At 36.5% G+C, this 25329-nt stretch overlaps 1 protein-coding gene across 1 annotated transcript in view; it reads right to left on the bottom strand.

The window, feature by feature from the left end:
* Positions 1-24028, bottom strand: part of LOC123702434 (solute carrier family 22 member 3-like) — a 34753-nt gene extending 10725 nt beyond the window's left edge. The window contains exons 1-2 of the mRNA XM_045650183.1: positions 23838-24028; positions 1271-1503 (exon numbers count right to left, since the gene is read on the bottom strand). Of these exons, the coding sequence (XP_045506139.1) occupies positions 1271-1503; positions 23838-23840 (236 nt within the window). The 5' untranslated portion in view covers positions 23841-24028. The remainder of the gene's footprint in view (positions 1-1270; positions 1504-23837) is intronic.
* Between the last annotated feature and the right edge of the window lie 1301 nt (positions 24029-25329).

Raw genomic sequence — 25329 nt, 5'->3', positions numbered from 1 at the left:
GAAAGTGAAGATATTAAAAATTCTTGTCTGAGCTAAACTGTACATGAATCGAAAACGTGAAATGGTAAAAATAAGATTAAAGTAGGTACGATTGCGATCTTTATTACTTTGTGGATGACAAGATTTATTCAATAGAAGAGTACTGAGTAATTTTTTGTAAAGAGCAATTTCCTTAAGATAACAGGCTTTTTTAATTCCAAATGATCCAGCTTAATAAAATTTTGGATAAGAATTAGTTTAGAACTTGGGTTAGAACTTAGAAGTATCATCATTTCAAATATTTATTTTTTCTGTATTTACTTATTTGCGCATATTATATAATCTTAAGTCATTTTATTACCAAAAGATCCAGAATGATAATAATTTGGGTAAGAATTAAGAAGTCTCATCATTTCAAATATTTATTTTTACTTAATGTATTTACTTACACTAACTAATTTCAGCAGTCAATATTTAATAATTATATCTAATACTAACTAATAATTTAGTTAGTATTAGATATAATTATTAAATAGTAGTCTAGTCAGTCTAGTACCTACCTAGGTATTATATTTGTATATTTTTGGTAATACTAATTCATTTATTATGCTATATATTCTTGAAGCATATTTCCTGTGCATATTTCACTTAGAAAATATTATGTATGTGTTAACGGTGAATTTCCATCAAAGCGAACATAGAGCCAGAGCAAGAGCATTCATTCGTGATCTTTTAGTGACAACGAAAACTCGTATTCAGTAAGTTGTTCAGTATTAGAACATTGCACAGGTACCTAGAATCTTTTCGAACGAAAGAATGCTCTACGACTGTACTAAAGAATTTGACATAGTGAGGTTAAAATGAGCATTCGCTCGTTTAATGTAAAAGCCGTTAGTTAAACACTACAATTAATTAAAGGAAAAGCTTACGTAAGAAATAATGATTACACTTTCGTTACCATAGCAACCGTACCAGTAGGGGGTAAATTTATACAAGGTCAAGGACAAAGGTTAATTTTATCGAATTATAATATTGCTATGCTTTGGCTGTTACCTACTTAGTTTTTGTGCATAATTTTGTGATATTACGTTATTATTGGGAGGATAACTAGAATGTACAGTTATTTCAATATTGATAAGAAACATAGTATGCATAATATATATGAATCATTAGATAAATCTAGGTCTAGGTCTAAATATTATTTAAATTCCCACCAAACAACTAACTACTTTTAATCCTAATCAAATATATCTAAGCTCTATCGGTAGCCTACTGAAACTTTTTACCATACCTCAATTCAACATCCAAGTGCTGTAACTCTGGCACCTTACACCAGTGGTTCTGTGGTGTAGCAGCAATGAACATCTGCACGAAGTAAACGAACGCGAAGAATATTCCGAACGGCGCCATCATGACAAACAGGAGTTTCTGGTACAGGCCCATCTCGCCCATGTGCAAGATGACGGCGTCCAACGCGTCGCTGTCATCGTTTGGCGCCTTTTTGTTGAGTTCTTCTTTGACATCCTGGAAAAGGGAAAATAGAATTAAAATTTATGTCAAAAATGAAATTTTATTAAATTTTTCTTCGCAAGTGCGCGGTCGGTGAGGCAATGGACATTCTAATCGAAGGAAGATCGCCCATGTTCGAATGTTTTTTTTTTTTTTATATTTACAAATTGTAGCTATTGGTTGCGTAAAAAGAATTTAACCCATCGTAGAAGGCATGAATCCCGGTAGTAACAAATGTGAGGCATAATGTAGAGGCACCTTTGTAATTAAAACAAGAAAAGCATATTTTAGTTAGAACTGATTTTTGGTGTAAGTAATTAATTTTCATGTTGGATATGTAATTATATTATTCAAAATCTGCAGAGGATTGCTGGTCTGAAGCTTGCAATGTTATTTATTTATTGTTTTCTATCATATGTGCAATAAATAGAAAACTGTTTCTGTTATGAGCAATCTGAGATACAAATCAATAATAATTAATTTATATTGGTTTCATTCAACTGACTAGCTATCACTTATTACTCCCATCCGATATTGTAGAACAACAAATGTATCAATATCATCAACAACCTATCGGTATATGAACGGCTTAGTTGCATTTTCCATTTAATATATAGTTAATGATAAAACAAAACTTCTTAAATTTTCACATAAAAACTTTAAAATAACAAGCACACCAGAACAACAGTCCATGGATGATGGAACTGCATAGTACCCACCTAGAGTTGTTATTGTATAGATGTTTACGTATGTTTAAGTATGTTCAATTAAAACTATGTTACGAATAGTGACTAAAACAAAATTGACATCATACATGAGCACAAAAATATAGCAAGGTAAATATACAAACGAAATTACAGTATACATTGCACAAAGGAGGAGCAATTACTTGCATGCAACCTTTGACCAAAGCCCATGAATATTGAATACAGTCATGAAATTTGTGAATCCTCAATCGTTTAAAATAAAATTGCATTTCATCGCTTTTAAAACTGAATACATTCAATACAATACTTAATTGAAAAACGAGTAGAGATAAGAACAATGTTACAAATGAACAAGTGTAATAAAAATTAAAGTTATGTAAGCAGTAATAGAAGTAATTAACAATGCCAATTGTTGTAGTAATGTTAACGGTAAAATTGAAATAGTGGTGTAGAAAAACAATTAGAAATATTTTCTAACCTCAGTTTTAACATCGTTGAGAATCATGTTAGAACACAGCACGTCCAAAAGTTATTCCACACTGGCTTCTACTGCACGTGGACGTTTTTAATATTAGCTGATAAAATTGTTATCAATGACACACGGAAAAATGGACAGTATCGCATACTAGCGTATTTTGGATATAATATTTAATTTATGATGCAATATCATTCACATCTATATCACAATTTCACACATAATGTAAAACAAATCGTAAAACAAAACAAAAATCCGTCCTTATGTAGGATTAGATCTTTAAAACTTCGCAACCTATTTTGATGGCATATGGGGATTTTTAATAGATAAGGTGGTTCAAAAGGAAGGTTTTAGTATATCTTATTATGTAATGTTTTAGCAAAGCCGCAAACGGAATGCTTTCAAAAACTTACTAAACGTGCTTACCGGCATTTGCTAGATATTAATTACCTACTTGAAATCCTTGATCATCAATTGTTTTCTGCGAAGTCTTTGCTAGTAATTATTATTATCATTTGCTAAATTCTAGAAACGATGTCAAAAGTTTATCGCAAGTAAAGTTTATAATATTTATACTGTGACATGACTGTGACGAAGCTTTTCTGGCAACGTGACTTGAGAATTCCAAAACGATGTAGGTATGTTTTTTAGGGAAAGTTTGAAGAAGAACTTGTAGCATACCTAAACCGTTTTTATTCATTTATTATATTTCTTTTCATCTCTGTAAAATAAATATAAATTTTGGTTATGATGAAATATCTCGATACTTTTTTATTTATGCAACTCATTCGCTTGGTTCCGAAATGAAAAGTAAGTAGGCTAATTCCTTCTTCAAGACAAAAAGAAAGTTTGAAAAAAAAGAGATAGATCAAAGCCAGGTAGACAAGTTCTCTATGTGGCATAATATCTTTGTGCCAAATTTCGCCCCAATCCGAAAGACATTACTGGATCTTTTCGTAACCTTCCTTTATAAATATAATGTATGGTTTTGATAAACATAAGATAATATCCAAGAGAAAAATTATTCTGCCATGATAAGTATTATATACGAATACGAGTATCATAATATTAAATACGAGTGTGTTTATATACCACAGTATTACAATATTATTTTCCATATTCCTATTATAAAGGAATCAAACTTATGTTAAGGCTTCTTATTACACTACAATATATTTAGATCGAGTTAGGTACATGCATAATTAACGAATTAATGACTAAGTTTTTCTTAAAGAAAATGTGTGCACTGTGCATTACCTAGTGTGTGCACTGTGCTACTCTGGGTGGCCTATAAATTATATACCTACCAGCTACCTAGGTACTTATTAACAACAGTCTTTTTGAAGACCTAATTTCACACTAAAATTTTATTTCTGTTTTGACTATACGTACCATGTAGTGTTCCACATATAAAATACTAGGTTTCCGCCCGCGGCTTCGCCCGCGCAGTCAAAGAAAAACCCGCATAATTCCCGTTCCCATAGGATTTCCGGGATTGTGTCATTTTCCCGGGATAAAAAGTAGCCTATATCCTTTCTCGGGTATCAAAATATCTCCATACCAAATTTCATGAAAATTGGGTCAGTAGCTTAGGCGTGATTGAGTAACAGACAGAGTTACTTTCGCATTTATAATATTAGTAACTATGGATATTCGCTATCTGTACGAAGAGATAGTCTATAAATAATAATTGGTGATCTTATGATATAAGCCATATAGATTTCAACATCATAACAGGAAAATATTGGTGAATTTATAATCCTATCAAATTACCTGATTATTATCTAAATATAGCAATTATCATCAGTGCCGGCGTTAGGGGGGGCGGGGCGATGGCCCAGGGGCCTTAGCCAAACGGCAAAACGCCAAGGAATAGAATACGCTATCGATAGAAATTGACATAAGCGTATGATGTTTTGCATAAGGATTCGGTCACCCTACCAACGACAACGACGACCACGAACAAAATTTTCATCCAGTCGCAATTAAATAAAATTGTGCAAAACACAATTAAAAATGAAATTTAAGAATTTCCTGTCGTATTGGTGTTTGGAAAAAAAAAATTTTGAGATCAATGGATAAACAAACAGGTTTTTCATAGAAACGGTGGCTCCTAGAAAAAAATGTATTTAACCTTTTTTATAGATAATTAGATTATATACAATTTTGGTTCAGGTGATTGTATGATAAACTTACCGTCTCGGCGAAAATCGCAAAAAACCCTATTTCTTTTTATTAATTGACCTCGATTTTTTTTATTCCTGAGTACCAGAATGACGGGAGATTTTAATATTGATTATGAACAAATTTCGGCAAGATTGGAACTTTGGTCGTGGTCGTCTGCGTCGTTGGTAGTGTGATCGAACCATTACCAAAATGTCATGAGCTTATGTCAATAATTAGCGTTAGCAGTTTCTATTCCATGGCGTTACGTACGTTTGTCTAAGGCCCCAGGGCGACAAGTGTATATTATAATCAAGATCATTGCCAGTAACTGATAACTCGTCTTTATGAATGAACGTTTCTATGTGCTTCTAAATGGGAGATACTCGTGTAGGTACAATATTATGAATTTTCGTATGCTGTCCGAACGCAGTATTAGTTCCAGTCTTAGAGCATTAATTTAATAGCGCCATCAATTTCCTACCTTGGAAATAATACTGCTTTAAGACGTCATGGTAACTCTCTGGACTATTCAATCTGTATATTATATCAATTGTAATTCAATCGATTGCTATCTGCAACTGGGGATAGAAATAAAAAAATATGTGTGACGTCAGAGCACCGGAAAGTTAATAATAAACTGACATAATATAGCAGCAATAGATATAATATCTCTAGATAGTGCAGTCATTGGCAGGCTGCGGCTGGTGTCTCATAAGTCATAACACATTAAAACTCTCAATAGGGCCTCTGCGTGTTGGATCCGTGTCCCCACGTAAGCCTTTCAAAAGACCATGTACCGTCCTTTTGGTGGTACGCGAGTATTATGGATACCTATATACATATTATGCAACTAATATAAGTTTCAGAGATTATTTCGGTAGTTCTATGGGCTCTATTAGCTGGATAGATAGATAACACTATTATTTTCCTCTACCAAGTTCCATCAAGATAGGTATTTTATAGATAAAATATATTTTTATAACCTTACAATTTATTGTCATTAACATTGTACTACAAGTATTAAAAGATAATTAGTCACAAACACGACATTCTCATATGTATGCCATCACTAAGCTCATAAGTTATAACATGAAATTATTGTATGCAGTAAAATTAACAATAATTGTTTGGCTGCAGTTAAATTGAAGTTTTATTTCCTCGACAATTACAGCACTTTATGGCTGAATATTTTATTAAATGTCTTAGTTTACTTCACTTGTACGTGAGTGATAAAAAATTTGAAGATAAATAAAAGGTTACAACTTACAAAAAGGATCAATCCTGGCCGTTGACTTAAAAACTAACCATTTAGATATTTATTATTATTATGAATTTAGGATTTTTACCACAAATATCAGTCAAATAAAAACATTATGAAAATATAAACTTCAAGCGCCTCATTAGTAAGTTCTTTCAAAAGCTTTCCATATCCGTTATACTCGTTATATAACGAGTATAACGGATATACTTACCTATATATATACTTACCTACTTGTACATTTAACCGTGCGTACACAAGTTGTTAGCAAATTAATTAACCGAGAACGTTATTAAGATGTATAATGATAATTATGCTTACTTTATAAAACATAAACGTAAAAACAAGAAGCAAAATATGAAATAAAAAGTAATGATATAAAATCTTTTACAAAAAATCGGTGACCTTAGGTCCTGACAGAACGAAAATAGCCAAAAGATGTACATTTATTAACGTCATACGAATAAAAAAGGAATAGTTACTAATTAAACATAGTAGATAAAAATTCATAGACTGACGTAAAATTTTTGTAGTACTGTTTACTTAAATGAAAATTATAAATGCTTGAAAAATTAAGGAAAAAGAAAATAATCAGAATTGAGCGGAATTGGAAAGCGATTTGACCTTTGCCCTGTAGTAACTAATCTGTGCTAAAGCGCCATAAGCTAGCCTCTCTATGTGATAAACAATACCTAACTTATAAGAAGAGTAAGAATTATCTCTATTTCTATAAAGCTATAAGTACATAATATATTTATTAGTGTACACAGAATCAGAAGACCTAAAATCCTGTTATCAGTAAATATCATCGAGATATATGTACTACGTGTAAATATCTATACGTGTAAATAGCAGGACGCATATAAAAATATTTTTTCTCCATTAGTAATCTCTCGGAGATTGTGCAAAAATTCCCCTCGTAAATTATGTAAAGACACAATCAGCCATTATGTTTATCTGACAGACAAACGGATTGAATAAATAATCTGTACTACATATGCAGGTCAGATGCTGACCTACATGCAAGGAAGCATTTTCTTAGGCTACAATAACGTATAAGTACATAAGAAAACTAAAAGGAAGGCAGCTTTTGGTTCTACAAGATCAATCCTCCTATTCAGACTCCTTCGTGAATAATTTGGATGAGGTTTATTATATTTTCGCAAACTTGTTTGATAAAACATGCTATACTTACATAAGTATAAAATAATCAAATACCTACTATCTAATAATATCATGGGCTAAAAAGTACATTCTTGGATTGGTGATATAATATATTTTACGCTTATGTTTGCCAAAGTACACGAAATAAACATAAAAATCTATTTCATCTATCTATACTCAGCAAATAGATTTTAAATTCATTATAGGTACCTATGACTAAGTATACCATAAAACCTCAAATTAGGTATAAATAGCATATCATTGGTCTTCAATAATGATGCTTACAAAAAATACGAATATTAGTACTTATAATAGGTTTTTATGGTTTTTTGTTAAGCTTACTCGTACGAGGCTTTTTTGTCAATCATAATAATATTGATGATCTCATTTTAGGGTTCAGTAGCTAAATTGGAAACATAAATAATGTTGCTAAGGATTGTATTACCATCATATCCTATGTTATACATATATTCGACGTTTCTTTCATAAAACTGAATAGATCTAGCTGAAATTAGTATGACGTCGTATAAATTTCGTATAAAATCATAGTATAGTAGTCTTATGTGCTGGGAAATATGTACATATAGGTAGGCTGTTTCTCCACTGCTTCGCTAGATTCATTTACAGTTTTCATTAGATTCATATAACTAGTAACACTTATCCTCTAGGTCTAGTGTATGTCTTTTTTGCTATCGTTTACCTTAAATTACCTTTTACCAGTATAGTGTAATAATGGGCCATGCGTCCTGTCGCGATCGGTCTAAGAGATATTTTCTTCTTTATTCCAATTTCCAACCTAGGACATTTGCAGAACAACGCAACGAAAGTAGGTAATTCATAATGAAGTTATAAACTAGAGTCTAAATTCTAAACTATTTATTTATGAGCTTTAAAATAATCTTGAAGGGTTATATTCTACAGAACCATTCATTAAACGTAGTGCAATGAGTTGACAGATTTATCGGGAAATATTTAAGTTTATATTTTTTTTACTATGAAACGGATATTTTTGAAGATATTATCGGATGGTTGAACACAATGAATTAGAATTAACATTTTGGTTAACTCACAAAAACAGATGCTAACAGTCAAAGTAATCATTTTAGTGATACATACCTGTCTGTACATACATATCATTGAGATAATAATACTACGTATGGAGGAGACACCACGAACAAAATCTGTGCGCCATTTTTTTGCTCTAACTAAGTTTTAAAAATTATTATCTAGTTGGGTACTTACCGATGAAAGTTATTCCTTTGCACTTTTCCGTGTTATTTGTATTAAGTATTTGTGCAATATCTTAACACACACGAAGGCATATTTGATGCGTTTCACTTTAAAACAAATAAAAAATGAGCGTGCAGTTACGCCATATGGCGTATGTTGAGCGGAACATAAGTGATGTAGGCGGTGTCGTCTCCATATGTATATATCTCAATGGTACATAGTGATGTTTTCACAGAAATAAAGTTTGTTGGATTGCATCAAATTTCTTAAAATTTATTTCATTATGCATTATACTGGTTAGTGGTTACGTAATGTAAATTTGGCTTTGTACACAATACATTGTGTATTGTGTACACAGTGTAATGTGAATTATACACATAGCACTGCCATTTCAGAGATAACGTTGATATATGTACTCAGGAGGCTATTTATTTTTGAGGAAATTCTTCTGTCATGTAGTTAAACATATTTATCATTACCTGGTGCTTGTAATTGTATGCTTATGTGCTTTCTTTTTTTTGTTGTATATCTACACTCACCGGCACGGAATCTTGGCCACTGCAAATTTTTGCGTAAAATAACACTATTTCTTTTCTACTACAAAATTCAATAAAAATTTAATCAAAACTAGTTACTTTAATGTTTTTACTAACTTTTAGTAATAATTGGAAGTTAATAAGAAGTACTACCGAGTAGATATGAATTAAACAAGAATTTACGCTTTTCCTGTGAAATTTAAATGATTTCTTAAAAAATGCTAAAAAATTAGAAATAACGTTTCCATAAAAAAAAAATTGAACCTTTTAATAAAGGGTGTTTCCTTCTCTTGCCTTAAACACTGTTTGCATCCAGTCTGGCATACTCTAGAATACATTTTTGGAGACCACTTGAGCTATAGTGTACCAAACGGCCCCAGCTGTATTTCTAAGCTCATCTAACATTAGTGCTGGGTTGGAATCGAACTTTATGTTTCTTTTAAGCATGTCCCAGATGTGTTCTATTGGATTAAGATCCGGGCTACGAGCTGGCCACTCCAATTTTTCAATAATAACCTCTTGAAGGTACTCTTATACGTATCGTACGACACGCGGACGTGCGTTATAGTGTATAAGTAGCAAATTTTCTTCACTGATAAACCTGTAATAGGGCTGAACATGTTCCTGGAGAATTTCCTCGATGTACCTGATCAAATTTAAGCCATTATCTACGATAAATAACTCCGTGCGAGCATCGGAACTTATACCTCCCCATACCATTATTGACCCTCCATGAAAAATCGCATTTTGAGTGTGGTGATGTGTGAAAACCTCTCTTATCGTCTCCTCTATACTGACTGTTGGCTATCAGAAGCTCGTAAAGTACCTTAGCAGCCATCTGTGAACACCCCACGAGCGCACTGGCTGTGGGTCCAGTTTTCATGTTCTCGTGCAAAACGAAGACGTGCTTCTCTGTGATGTCTGAGGAGTTCTGGACGGCGTGCTGGTCTGCAAACCTTCAAATTAACTTCTTTCATTAGTCTTCTCACCGATTGCTCACTCACATTTATTATCCTGGTGTTTAAGAGCCGGTGGCGTATCCTAAAAACTGTCAGAAAGCCATTTCTGAGTATCTCTCGAACAATAAACGGGTCTTCTCGAGCTGATGCGCACCTCACACCTTCATTTCCTGGTCTGCACATGTGGCTGCCAGTCTCCTGGTATCTTCTCCATGCATAGTGCATTGCTGAACGAGGTACATACTGTACATTAGGTACTTTACGTTGCGGCAGTCATTGGTCTAACATTGTGATGGCCTGAGTAGGTTGTTCAGATGTTAATGGCATTTTTTATTGTTTGTTATGATCATTGACTATAGTACAACAATAACAATATCTTAAAACGGCATAAACGATATCAAAAAAAATTTAAAACGAACAATTCGTAACTTCGGCTTAACCGCACAAATCACAAATTACGAGTAACTCTTAAAAAATGGTAAAAGATTGTTCTCAAACTCAATGATTTCTTACGATAAAATTAAACAAATAATATGTTAACATATCTGCATACAAAAAAATCGTGAAAAACACTTCAAACTTTTTTTATCGGCAAATTTGTAAGTGGCCAAGATTCCGTGCCGCTGAGTGTAGTAATCCATACTAATATTATAAATGCGAAAGTAACTCTGTCTGTCTGTTACTCAATCACGCCTTAACTACTGAACCAATTTGCATGAAATTTGGTATAGAGATATTTTGATATCCGAGAAAGGACATAGGATAGGTTTTATCCCGGAAATCCTACGGGAAGTGGGAACGGGTTTTTCTTTGAAAACGCGGGCAAAGCCGCGGGCGGAAAGCTAGTTTCTTATATATCCAACTAACTAGCGTTAGTATTGGTCTATGTTTTGCGTAATATTTACCCAGTAAGTAACTATTTGTATTTATCAAGTAATCTGTGGTTATGTGAACTTTAATTGCAAAATGTAATATTACCAAGGCATGTGAAAACCTGGCCTGTACCCTGATAGGAGGCCCGTGTCCCAGCAGTGGGATTTGGGAAAGTATATGGACTGATGATGATGATGTGAAAATCTACAGTTATATTTTTACGTAAAAAGTTAACAATTATGTTTCTTGGAAATATTACTTCTGTAATCTAAAAATTACATCATCTTGATATTCATTGACAACAAAAGATAAGATGAAATATTATAATCGGCGAACATTTATATTTGACCTATCTTGTCTGATTACAATTACTCATAAGTATTAAATGTGTCATCTCTGTAATTTCTAATTACTTTTTACAAATTGTTAAATGAAGGTGAAATCTTTTATTTAATAGGTAAATATACATTTTATAAAAAGATTCTCTAGTCTAGTCTTCAGTTGAAATTGTGAGCATGTTCCGTATTTTATAGATAGTGGAAAACCTTACCTATGCATAACCTAATACTATTTATGAAATTATTTTTCTTTATTATCTAATTAATTTCATGGCATAATGTTTGAATTTTGCAACATGTGTTTATTTTTTTTTCAGAAAACTGCGACATCAACGCAACATTACTTACCTAATACCTACCAGAAGATAATTTAAAATTTAATTCTTATAAACTACGATTCATTATTTATTCGATTTCTGACGATCATTCGATTTTCAATAGGTAGTTAATTTTGATTACCTACCTCGCATTAATTGTACTTATTCATTGCCTTGTGATTTATTCGCCATAAATGTGAAACTGTAGAAAGAAGATATTAGTGTATTTATTTTATTATGCAACCATGTGGAATAGATTATATTATTTCATTGTTGTTATTAACTTGCATAATACCTACAAGGTACCTGATAATAATAAGGTCGGTAACCTGTAAGTGACCACCCACAGAATTATGTCCAATTAGGCAACAATTAAGCGATATTTTTTGCATCATTAATTAAAAATATAATTATTGCAATCACATAACTGCTGAATTTCAACCGTTGAAATAATAAACTTTAATTGTTATCAGGCTTTTAAACTCGACTCTTGGATGATAAATGTAAAATTTCGCAAAAAGCAACAAAAAAAACAATGCTCCTTGAGTCTTTTTTAGGCATTTTAAATATCAGTTCTGCTCAAAAAACAAACTCGGTATCTATTTTGGCAGCAAATAATTAATAACCTTAACTTTTTTTCTTCTTAAAACCATTGTCCACCATTGTTGTGCCATTGTCATCCAAAATTAACGACTACAAAAGGTGATTAGTTCCGATGAACATTAAAATGCATTCAAATTTTTTGTGTTTAATATTTTTCAAATTGTATGCAAAAATACATATGTTTAGTCAAGCGTATTATATTATTTCAGTGTGATTGTATAAAGCATAAACTAGTATGGGTGGCATGTATCAAAACATTGGCTTAGTTTGGTAAATAACGTAGAACATGTCATCATTTCGCACCAGCCTGTGAACAGAGATATGATCGTCTATTTGATTGTTACTTATCAGTTGATTGTTATTCTCGTGAAATGAATAACGCCAAGTACATAATGCTGACCAAAGAAATTACTTGGGTACATCGTTGAATAATAATTTCTTTCTTTCTTTCTATAATAATAGTTACTAGCTGGAGTCCGCGGTGTCACTGGCGCGGCACGCTGGATACGCTGGTATAGTACATAATATTATATTATCTGTGACCAGGAGGTAGGTACGTTACCTAGCCTTTGTGCTTATTCAGATCGTAGATTTTTTATTCATATAATTCAACCAGCAAATGAACGGTGCTTCCTTATACCTGACGTTGCAATTACCTAACATAGGTAATTGCAACGTCAGGTATAAGGAAGCATTGCGATATTATCTATCTCTATACAAAATTGCATCCAATCCGGTCATCTGTTTTAAGAGGAAACCCTACATTATTACAAACTTTCGCTACATTCGTAGGAAGTTCCAATAAATAATAAATAAATAAATATATCGGGACAATTATTTTCACACACGGCACGATCTGATCCCATACTAGGCTTTCGCTTGTGTTATGGAAAGCAGATTGCTGATAAACATTCATATATAATTTTAAATAACTAGCTGTGCCGCGCGGCTTCACCCGCGTAGCTCCGCTCCTGTTGGTCTTAGCTTGATATTTATATTATGTACTATATTACTCGTGGATATAATGTAGCTTTCGAATGGTGAAAGAATTTTTAAAATCAGTCCAGTAGTTTATGAGCCTATTCATTACAATCAAACAAACAAAGTTTTCCTCTTTATAATATTAGTGTAGATTAACACCCCGACACAGAGCAATCATCTATGTTCATCACACAAACATTTGCCCCGGGTGGGAATCGAACCTACGACCTCTGGCTTGGAAGGACCACTACCAACCAAGCCAACCGGTCAGTCAAATAAATAGGTACCTAGATGCACATAATCCAACGTATAATTTCCTTCTTCTCTGATTCTTAGCGATAGATTAATATCTATGGTATTATTATATTATCTGTGAGCAACTATATAGAGACAAGATATAGAGTCTTCTCCATAGATACTGCTTTCCGAATCAGTAGTAAACTCAGAGCAATTATTGCTCTGAGGTATTAAATGTTAAAAATATGTTATAAATTCTAATTGAATAAATAAATATTTGAGTTTTTGTCGGTTTAGCAGGCCGATAGGCAGATCGAAAATTAGCCATTTGGTAACCAGATGAGCCCATTATTTTAGGAAATAATTCTGATTCATAAACTCTCCTATGAAAGGGACACACGAACACGGACATACACCATAGACATACACGGACCTTGTCTATTGAAGCATTGAAGTCTCTATGGCTATTTTAAAATATAATCTTCACTGTTCACCAACCAAATTTAATCTCAACAGAGTAGGTATCTACCTTGCCTGATTTACAAAAAATAGTAGCGTTCATTCTTCAACGGCATAAATAATTATCAAACGTTTCCGGTTTCACTATAGCCTTTTAGTTATTCGATAACGAAGTCTATCTGAATCTAACCATAATAGGGTAATTGCGCCAGTTCGCGTCCACTTAGTGCAGTTGGAAAGTTTGAAGTAGAAAATAAAAATGTTCCAGAATAAATTTCAACCCAAAATTTATGTAACGTGTTCATTACATAGTCTATTATAAGATTTACTTTCAATTGTGTTGGAAATATCATGTGGTTTTTATTTATCTAGACAAATAGCAGAATTAGGCGTTTTACCCAGTTCGCGTCCAAAAATTCCAGTTTGCGTCCACCCGTGGACCAGTTCGCGTGCACCAGCTTAGAAAAGGAATTTAGAGTGTATTGGGTGATATTTTATCAGATAAATGCAAATAAAAATTAGATTTTAATAAATTATTTATTTACGAATATAGTTATTTAATAAAAACCGGCCAAATGCGAGTGGGACTCGCACACCGAGGGTTCCGTATTAACCTGCTTTTTTTTTCATATGTTTTAACTGTTAATGATTATTTTTTTCAATATTTCCCTTATTCGTGCTATAAAACGTTGCTTCGTACCAAACTTTAAGTGTCTGTGTTCACGTAAATAACCCTGTAGGTTTTGATTCCCTAGCGAATGTCGAAATTTGCGAAAATTTGAAGCATAAACGGCTGTATCTTTTGAATTCTTTGGCTTATAAGTTTGATTTTTTCACTGCTTCAAGGGACCGTAGACTTGAGTATTCAGTATAAATTTCAGCTTTATACCTGAACGCGTTACTGAGAAAAAGGGACTTGACAGAAAGACAGACCGGCAGACGGACATATAGTCGGACGGATATAAAAGTGATCCTACAAGGATTCCGGTTTTTCCTTTTGAGGTTCGGAACCCTAAAATCAACACTATTATTAATATAATTCACTGTAAGGAAACTCGAAAAACATATTTATATTTATCTTCTCATCATTAATAGAACTAAAAATTAACAAAAAACAACGTTATATTATAAACGTTATTTAATAGTTCCTAATGAATTAAATTTCTTTTTGTTTATATTATTTTTTTAACCACAGACTTACCTATTGACTCTCATTCTCACAGATACTAGTCTCATTCTTAGAATACCCATTTTAAAATGAAAAAAAATAGCATAAAAATTTGCTAATTTGAATGAAAATTTAAATTATCAACTTGTGGTCTCAGTCAAAAATTTACAATCTATTTTAAATTACATATTTTAACAAACAATTCATTGCTACGTAATGAAATACAATGTGGACGCAATATGTTCTATTGTTATGCACTATAGGTATAGTTTGCGCCCACCGTGGACGCAAAATGGAAGTTGTGCAAATTCGGTGTAGTAATTCGCGTCCACCTTATTTTAGCTATTAATTGTAAAAGAAATAAGCTGATTCATAATCCATGTTTTGTTAGCAAAGTAAAGAAACAGTTACATATTCAAAAATTCACATTTAACAATAAGATACTTACCGTCAAACGCGACGCTGCGCACTATTTTTTTCTCAAAATCCCGCGCGTTTTAGCTCTCTCGTTTAATAGCCAAAATTAAATATTTTTTTAAAATAGGATAGGCGGTGCACAGGAATATTTTGAATATGAGTGCATGTCTCTTATACATTGAGGTATTATCGGAAATTTTTCTTATTACAATTTTACAGAAAGTATACTTATTTTCGCGTATTTTCTAAAAGATATCCGCAAAATGGACGCGAATAGGCAGGTGGACGCGAACAGGCGCAATGACCCTATACGCTACAAATTGAGAGCCGTCGCGTTGCGGTCGGTTTTTTTGGGATTCGTAGGAACGCGTCTGAGTCTCGGTTAAAAATAGTAAACTAGTTTGAAGTTTATAAAAGTAACATTTTTTGTCAATTAAGAATTTTTGTTTTTTTTTTATGGCATTGAAATCCATAATAATACCTATTATAAATGCGAAAGTAACTCTGTCTGTCTGTCTGTTACTCAATCACGCCTAAACTACTGAACCAATTTTCATGAAATTTATGTATTTTATGGAGATATTTTGATACCCGAGAAAGGACATAGGCTACTTTTTATCCCGGGAAAATGACGCAATCCCGGAAATCCCACGGGAACGGGAACTATGTGGGTTTTTCTTTGACTGCGCGGGCGAAGCCGCGGGCGGAAACCTAGTGCTTAAAACTATAAGGACTCATAATATTCTCTTCGAATACTGATTGAATCATGATAAGAATTCAGTAATGTTAAATAGGTATTTACTGTTAAATACAAACAGTGAATTTAAAGCACATTTAAAGTATTTACGCGTTGATTTGAATAAATATATCCAAATTCGTGTTCTGCATTTTAATTGAATATTACCTATGTGCGATAAGTTTTATTTTTAGATTTTTTTTTAATTTTACGTAACAATAAAAAATGTAATTGTAAGTAGACCGTACATAAATTATCTATCTTTCTTCGAAACTGTTAAAATTATTTACCTATACGACCGTGCCGGGATGAAAGAAATAATATCAGAAAACTGTAATCAGCATCTTCAGCCAAAAGATAATAAAAAGTCCACTGAATCAATTTAAAATCCATTTTTAACTAACGGTAGGTATAAACTATCAAGAATCTCAGTTCGTTTCTTTTTTATTGGAGTTCTCTCATAATGAGAATCAAATTCCATAAAAAAAGAAACGATTTTGATTTCATTGCTTTTATATGACCAACAGCTGTATACTTGCGTGAGTTAAAATATTGACTCTATACTCTAACACGACTATGTATTTTACAATTTACTAGCGGTCCGCCCCGGCATCACCCGTGGTACATAATATTTCGCAATAAAAGTAGCCTATGTTCTTTCTCAGGGTCTAAAGATTGTCTGTGCTAAATTTCATCAAAATCGGTCCAGTAGTTTATGAGCCTATTCATTACAATCAAACAAACAAACAAAGTTTTCCTCTTTATAATATTAGTGTAGATAAACACAAAAAGTAAAAACTTTACTAAGTATTATTATTGATATGCATAGATGCATCGATACAAACTTTCGCATTTATAATATTTATTTAAAAATATAGTAAACCGTAGTCCTGTAGCCGCCCGCGTCTTAACCACAAGGGCCTCTCGCGGACGCTTGCCAATAAGGTTCGCCTCACCTCCCGCGCCCCTCTGTAACGGCCGGCGCATCTCCCGCACGTGTAGCCGTTATTGTTAGTCGCGGACGCTTTCCAATATGGTTCGCCTCACCTCCCGCGCCCCTCTGTAACGGCCGGCGCGTCTGCTACACGTGCAGCCGTTATCGGTAGTCGAGGATTAACCGCGAACGCGACACAACGTTTCCCGCGCAGACCCTAACTTCTCCTATTCTTAGTATAGTGTATTGTGACCTTGTGTGGAAAGGCGACCACTGATCCACAACCTTTATATAATTATTTTATTAGTAAAGAACTGACATCCACCCCTGAGTTATCATTTCTGCCTGCTAGTGCTGGCAGTGGCGTACCCCTTCATCGGACGACCTATGCCTATATCTGGCGTCCCAACAGTGGGTGGATTAGTGGCTAAACGATTCGTGTTGTGTTAATAATAATGACGCGTACCAGACAGGGAAACAGAGAAGACGCGCATCAACAACAACAGGAGTACCAGCATGGCGACGAGGGGGATGATGCAACACGCATTCCCCAACCCCCCCCCGCCCCTCACTGCGCTGACGCGACATTCTCGCAAGAGAGTGTGTCCATGCTCCTGGAGGGTTTACAGAGAACACAAACAAAAGCAATTAAAGAAATCCTGGATAGTGTTATTGGGAACCGCGCAATGACCTCGACTCCCGCGCCAATGGCCGAAAATGGTAATTTTGCGCGGTGCAAGGCGGTATTTAGCGGCGCACCGAACGAATCGATAGAAGGATTCATAGACGCAGTGGAAAGCTACAAAGAGTGCGCCAACGTGGCTGATACCAACGCAATTAAAGGGATGTCAATGTTGTTGACGTATGATGCGGCCACCTGGTGGCAGGGCATTAAGAATCAAATATCTACTTGGGACGAGGTCGTATTTAACTTAAGAAGCGCTTACGGCGACCGACGGCCGCCCCACAGAATATACCGCGACTTGTTTGAAAACGAACAAGGGAAAGAAAATACAGATGTGTTCGTGGCGAAAGCTCGCGCCTTGTTGGCAAGGTTGCCACCGAGTGACTTAACGGAAAAAGTGAAACTAGATATGATATACGGCCTGTTAAACATTCGTATAAGAAAACGACTCCGCAGAGAGGAGTTTACGACATTCGCCGAGTTACTAAAACACGCTAGAAATATTGAAGACTCCATGGGAGAAGAGGTACGACGAGCATCAACAGCGAGGCCATCGCCGTCCGCCGGCGCGAGTACTTTCCGCGCCGCTCCGGCCCCCTCCGCTGCCGCCGGACCGCAGGCACGAGGCGCGCCCGCGATGCGCGCGCGGCCTGCGGCCTCTTGTTCGCCGCCGCCGCACCGCGCCACCGCAGCCCTGCACGCGCCCGCGCCGCCGCAGCCGCAAGCGCGCGGAGCGCCTGGCGTGAACGCGACACCTCGGGCTCCTCCGACGACCTCGGCCTCCGGCTCGGGTCATGCACGTCCCTACTGTACCTACTGCAAGCGCTACGGTCACCGACGTGAACAGTGTCGTAAGTTAGAGGACAGAGGTGAGTCTTACAGTCATAATAATAACTCTTATAACGCGAGTGAAAGTGCCGTAAATTACGTAAATAAATCGGAAAAGTTCTATAGTCTCGAATTACCCGTGCGTGATCGTGATTTTCAAAATAGTTCGTTTGGTACAGTGAACAATGACTACTGTAATCGTGAAAAGCTGACCGGTATTCCTTATGAAAATAAGTTCTGTCATTCGGACATTTTGTTCACGAACGATACATACAACAATCATAATCACAACTCACATCTGATCTGTTCTCATAATAACCAAAAGTGTACACAAAGTACAGATGTTGTATGTAACGTTAACGACAAGTGTGCCTGTTATGCTAATAATGTTGAAAATGTACCTACACCTTGTAACGGAGCTATACCGAAATTTAAAAAGTCCGATACCGATTTTGTACAAAATTGTTATAATTTTCGTAGTCACAAAATCGATGACGTAATTCATACCTGTACACGGGAAAAATGTAACAAGTTTAACTTTGTATGTAATAATAATTGTGAACAAATTCGTTGTCACAAAGGCAATGACGTAAAGATTTCGCACATGTGTCCCGAAGGAAAGTGCAGTAACTCAGATTTATCACACAACGTTCCGTGTTCTTGTTGTAACGACGTTAAGGGCAAGCGTACATGTAACAGTACAATGCAAAAGTGTATTAAGTCGGATTTTGCATGTAATTGTATTAAATTTTCAAACTATAAAATCGATGATATTGTAACAACCTGCCCTCAAGTAAAAGGTCATAAGTCTGATTTTTCACAAAATCTTGTTACCACCGAAAATGTTGTTTTTTCTCAAAATGACACTAAGGGTAAGCATACATGTAACGGTACAATTCAAAAGTGTATTAAGTCGGATTTTGAATGTAATTGTATAAATTTTTCAAACTATAAAACCTGTAATAAGTCAGATTTTTCGCAAAAATCAACGGATGTAAAAAACAGTAACTTTACTGATGATGTGAATTTAATATATTGTTATGATGATAATTATGTGCGTATTAGGAACGATGACGATTTGTTGGCATGTAGCGTCGGCGACAGGCCCGTCAAGCGTCGCGACTTACGTCCCATTTTCAAAATCGAGATTTTGGGAGTAAATGGTACAGCTTTAATTGATACTGCCGCGAAACACTGTATTGCCGGTCACACACTATATGCTCTCCTTCTACGCAAAGGCCACCCGCTCACGCCCTCGACGAGGAAAATTAAACTCGCCGATGGCCACGCACGCGAAATGAACGTTCTCACTACCACGTTGCAGGTGCGGTTGGAACACGTTATCATCACAATACCATTTCTTATTTTCCCCGAGTCCGGCGACAACGAGACGTTACTCGGTATAGATTTCCTTAGGGCTATGGGTGTCGTTATTAATTTCTCCAAGGAATTATGGTATTTTGACAACGATCATCGCGTTAAACATACGCTATTTTTTGAACCAACTTCGCGTGGCACTACTTGTGCCTCTACAGATGTTCTCCGGGATGACGAGGGTACTCAGCTGGAGTCGGCAGAACGAGACGAACTCGCCCAGATCCTCGTTAAGCACGCGCACATTTTCCGTCTAGGGGGAGCTCCTACGCCTTTCGCGGAGCACCGTATAGATACAGGTGAACATCCACCGATAGCAGTGCCCCCATACCGTTTGAATCCCGCGAAGAAAGAGGTGATGAAAAAAGAAATTGAGAAAATGCTGCAGGAAGATATAATTGAAGAGTGCGAGTCCGCATGGTGCGCTCCAGCGTTGATGATACCTAAGGCTCGTGGGGGCGTCAGGTTCTGTGTAGATTACAGGCGCCTGAACGCTGTTACCAAATCGGACACGTACCCTATGCCACTAATTGATGAGCTCCTGCAATCAACAAAAAGGAACTGCTTCATGAGCACGCTGGACCTCAGATCTGGGTACTGGCAAGTGAGCGTCCAGATAGAAGACAGGGATAAGACAGCCTTCATATCTCCGCTTGGCATATATCGCTTTAAGCGCATGCCTTTCGGCCTCAAGAACGCGCCGGCCACATTCCAGCGGCTGATCGACCGCCTCCGCTCCTGCGCATCATTAAAGGATGTAGTCCTGTTAGCCTATTTAGATGACCTCCTGATAATCTCAAGTGGATTCCAACAGCACCTCAAAGACCTTGAGGCAGTTTTCGAGCGCTTGACTGAATATAACCTCCATGTAAATAGGGAGAAGTGTGTTTTTGCAAGGGAGAGAGTAAAGTACCTTGGACACATAATCACACAGGAAGGCGTCTCCATCGACAATGATAAAGTAAGCGCGGTACTCGAAATGAAGGAGCCGGCCAATCTCAAGCACATGAGAACCTTCCTTCAAACGTGTTCGTGGTTTAGGAAATTTATTCCTAACTTTTCCCAAGTGGCTGAACCGTTAACGCGTTTGACACGAAAGAACCAACCATGGACTTGGGGTGAAGCTCAATTACAAGCGTTCAATGAGCTCAAGCGGTTGCTGACTTCAGCCCCAATTTTGACCCAAGCTGATTTTAGTCGGCCTTTTATATTACGAACGGATGCCAGTAATTACGCTTTAGGAGCTGTTTTACTTCAGGGGGAGTTAAAAGAGGAAAGACCAATCGAGTACGCGAGTCGACTCCTTACCTCAGCGGAACGAAACTACTCTACCACCGAGCGTGAAGCTCTAGCGGTGGTATGGGCAGTCGAACGTTTCAGATCATACCTCGATGGGCAACCCGTTATTATTGGAAGTGATCACCAACCACTCCGCTGGCTGCTGACCCTAAAATCACCAACCGGTCGATTAGTGCGGTGGGCTCTCAAACTCCAGTCGTTTGATATACAATTCCAGTATACTCCAGGTAAAGCAAATGTTGTGGCCGACACATTAAGTAGGCCGATCTGCACAGGAGAAACCCGCGATCAATGCAGCATTTGCACTGTAATAATAGACGTACCTGTGAAGAAACCGGATGTGTTGAGACAAGAACAGCTGGCAGATCCAGAACTGGAGAAGATTGTCAAGGAGCGCGAAGCCACCGAGGAAGTCGCAGCCCAGCGATGGACAGAGCGGGGATATATGATGGATCAAGGAGTGCTGTACCGGTATAACCCCGACTCGGACAGTGAATCACCACAACTCGTAGTTCCAGCTGGTCAACAGCAAGACATCTTGAAGCAATGTCATGACTCTGCAGTAGCAGGGCATCCTGGTATTGACAATACTTACAAGAAAGTATCACAGCTATACTTCTTCACAGGAATGCGCAGGATAATAGCCGACTACGTGAAAGCCTGCGTTCAATGCCAACGATACAAGGCCACCAATAACAAGCCTCCAGGCCTCCTCCAGACGCCCGTCATGAATCAACGTAACGAGGTGTTGGCCATAGATCTATTCGGCCCATTACCGGAAGGAGAGGAAGGGGAACGGTGGATATTGCTCGTTGAAGACACGGCCACAAGATGGGTAGAGCTATACGCGCTTAAGGATGCTACAGCTGAAGCCTGCGCACGTGTCCTCATCGAAGAATTCTTCATGCGGTTTGGGTTGCCTCGTCGGATCATATCCGACAACGGAGTTCAGTTCATTTCGGCAGTCATGCGTCAATGTATGTCAGTCTTGGGTGTGACACAGAACTTGGTGCCACTATACCACCCAGAAGCCAACCCAGCAGAAAGGAAAAACCGCGACCTTAAGGCACAGTTAGCACGATTGGTTGAAGGAGACCATAGTACCTGGCCCAAGAACTTGCCGGTGATCAGATTTGCTCTAAATAGTGCCGTGTGCCGTACAACAGGAACAACACCGGCGTACCTGACATTCGGAAGAGAGCTGCGGTCACCTTCGGAAGCAACACATGACCAACGTGCCATACTGGACAAAGATAACTTTGTTCCACAAATAACACCCTACTTACGACGATTCCTCAGCTCGTTGTCGGCGATCAGAGAACGAGTCGAGAAGCAACAGGACAAGGCGAAAGAATACGCCGACCAGGCGCGTCGGCGGATGGAATACAAGGTGGGTGATAAGGTGCTACTAAAATCGCACCTCTTGAGCAAAGGTTCAAAGGCACTCACTGCAAAATTCATGCCGAGACGCGATGGTCCTTACGTCATCACCAAGAAGATAAGCCCTACGACGTACAACATTGCGCGTATGGAGCTGCCTCACGAGATTATAGGGAAATACCATGTTCAAGATTTAACCCCGTTCATTAGTAACGATGATACTCCGCCGGAACCTGTTAACCCCGTCAAGAAACGCGGACGACCGAAGAAGGTAAAAGAGCAGCTAGTCCAGGAACGAGGGCGTACACCTGAACTAGAGGGGGAGTATATAGTAAACCGTAGTCCTGTAGCCGCCCGCGTCTTAACCACAAGGGCCTCTCGCGGACGCTTGCCAATAAGGTTCGCCTCACCTCCCGCGCCCCTCTGTAACGGCCGGCGCATCTCCCGCACGTGTAGCCGTTATTGTTAGTCGCGGACGCTTTCCAATATGGTTCGCCTCACCTCCCGCGCCCCTCTGTAACGGCCGGCGCGTCTGCTACACGTGCAGCCGTTATCGGTAGTCGAGGATTAACCGCGAACGCGACACAACGTTTCCCGCGCAGACCCTAACTTCTCCTATTCTTAGTATAGTGTATTGTGACCTTGTGTGGAAAGGCGACCACTGATCCACAACCTTTATATAATTATTTTATTAGTAAAGAACTGACATCCACCCCTGAGTTATCATTTCTGCCTGCTAGTGCTGGCAGTGGCGTACCCCTTCATCGGACGACCTATGCCTATAAAAATGATTTGGATTGCATGTTTAGGTATGAACTACCTAGATTTTTACTGCTGCGTTCGCCACTAGTAAAATCTTAATTTTTTTAGTTAAATGTGCTAAAATTGTTAAACAATGCACATAATTTGAAAAAGTTGTAGGTAATAATCATTAAAAATCTATAGTTCCATTGTTACAATTTATTATTAATACTGTTCAATTCAGTGAAGTACGGTCTACTAGATATAAATCGTTAATCGCATTTTGTTTACTCAAGTGTCGTAAGTACCTTTGAGTGATATAAAATTATTATTATTTTATGTAACAACTTGCAAAAATACAGTCAATGTCTTGACGATAATAATAATATTATGAGATATCGAAACAACAATTTTACGACGCGAAATTAAACTGTATAATGAACCTAATTTAACGTAGGTAATAATTGGAACTTTGCCAACTTACCATGGCTGATTGGTGAATAAATGTTCAAAACAACAGCGGGAAATAAAATTTTAAATTGTTCCTCATTTGTTTATAATCACTATGCGGCCACAGACAATAAATGAAAAAATAAAAAGAGTAAAAATAACGGTTCTCGAATTTTAAAAATGGATTTACATTTGGCGCGGCCACCCGAAGCCTTGGCGCGAGTGTACTAGCTACTACGGACTACCACATGTTCGGTTCGTGTGAATGACTGCAGTGACCTTTTGCTCTAAATATAAACTAAGCTTTGTGCGAAAGACAATAAAGTATGAAATCATTTAAATGCATTCTCAAGTGGGCATTACTTACAAGAAAAGAATTTATTTTTTATAGTAGTTTCAAACGAGAGAAAGTATCCGTTTTTGAACTGGCAGGACTGCGCATTGCGGCAAATATAGAATGGACCAATGGCGTTTGACTTATATAGACTACCTGTTCGAAATATTATTGAATGAACTGGCTACAGCTGCCAGTATTACGAATTCTACACCACAGAACATCTTTTATAATAGATATGTTCTGTGTTCTACACAATATAGAATAGAGCTTTTTTTGTAGTAATTCTTAAAGCACCGTACGATCGGATGATACCTACCTACAATCTTTTATTTACATGATATAAAAGTCATAAACGAATCGTATAAAAATTAATTACTTATAACGTATAGGTACCTAATCCATTATCAGTCATATGAGTCAAGATAGGATGAAGACATGAGTGGGAGGTTTTCTTACGTTGAATTACTTAGTTACCTTGACAAAATAAATGTATATAAATGTGTAGGTACCACAGGTTAATTAATAACAATATTGTGTGCTAATATACACACAGAACTAGGTAGATGAAACTTTTCAATGTTTTGCAAATATTTTATATCGTCAGATATTGGAAGATTGACAGTCAACCTACATTAATATTTATTTTGTGTATTTACGTTTAAACTATGGCCGTGCGTAGGTATTACTCAATTGTCATTTACATAAATAAATAAAATAAATAGTACAAAATCCATCATTATAAATTCGAGTTTGCAATGTATTGAAATTCAATAAAATATGTTTTGTTCCTAAACCACCACAAAATATGTTTAATTAATATAGGTAACTTCATACCTACTTAGCTATCTAAATAAAAAAAAAATCAATAATAAGATACTGGCACGAAAGCAGTGATCAAAAGCCCGCCAAAACAACGAATTAAAAAGCTAATCATACGAGTTACGACCAATCGTGGACTTCGGATTATGTTATAGTTCTCAGTTCCCACAGAGGTTTATATGGTTGGCGTATTGTAATTGACCTGAATTAGTTATCAGGATGTTTACAATTTAAAAGGGCGCAATATAGCGTCAGTAATTATTGTTGATACTTTTAATGAAGCGTTTTAATTAAAATACTTGAGCTACCGCATTATAAGAGTAAGTACATTACATACATTCGCTGTCGGATTGAGAAATATTTTTTTTCG

Source organism: Colias croceus, chromosome 2 (assembly GCF_905220415.1).
Source record: "Colias croceus chromosome 2, ilColCroc2.1".
Taxonomy (NCBI): domain Eukaryota; kingdom Metazoa; phylum Arthropoda; class Insecta; order Lepidoptera; family Pieridae; genus Colias; species Colias croceus.
The sequence above is the reverse complement of the archived record's forward strand: the minus strand, read 5'-3'. Positions and strand labels throughout refer to the sequence as shown.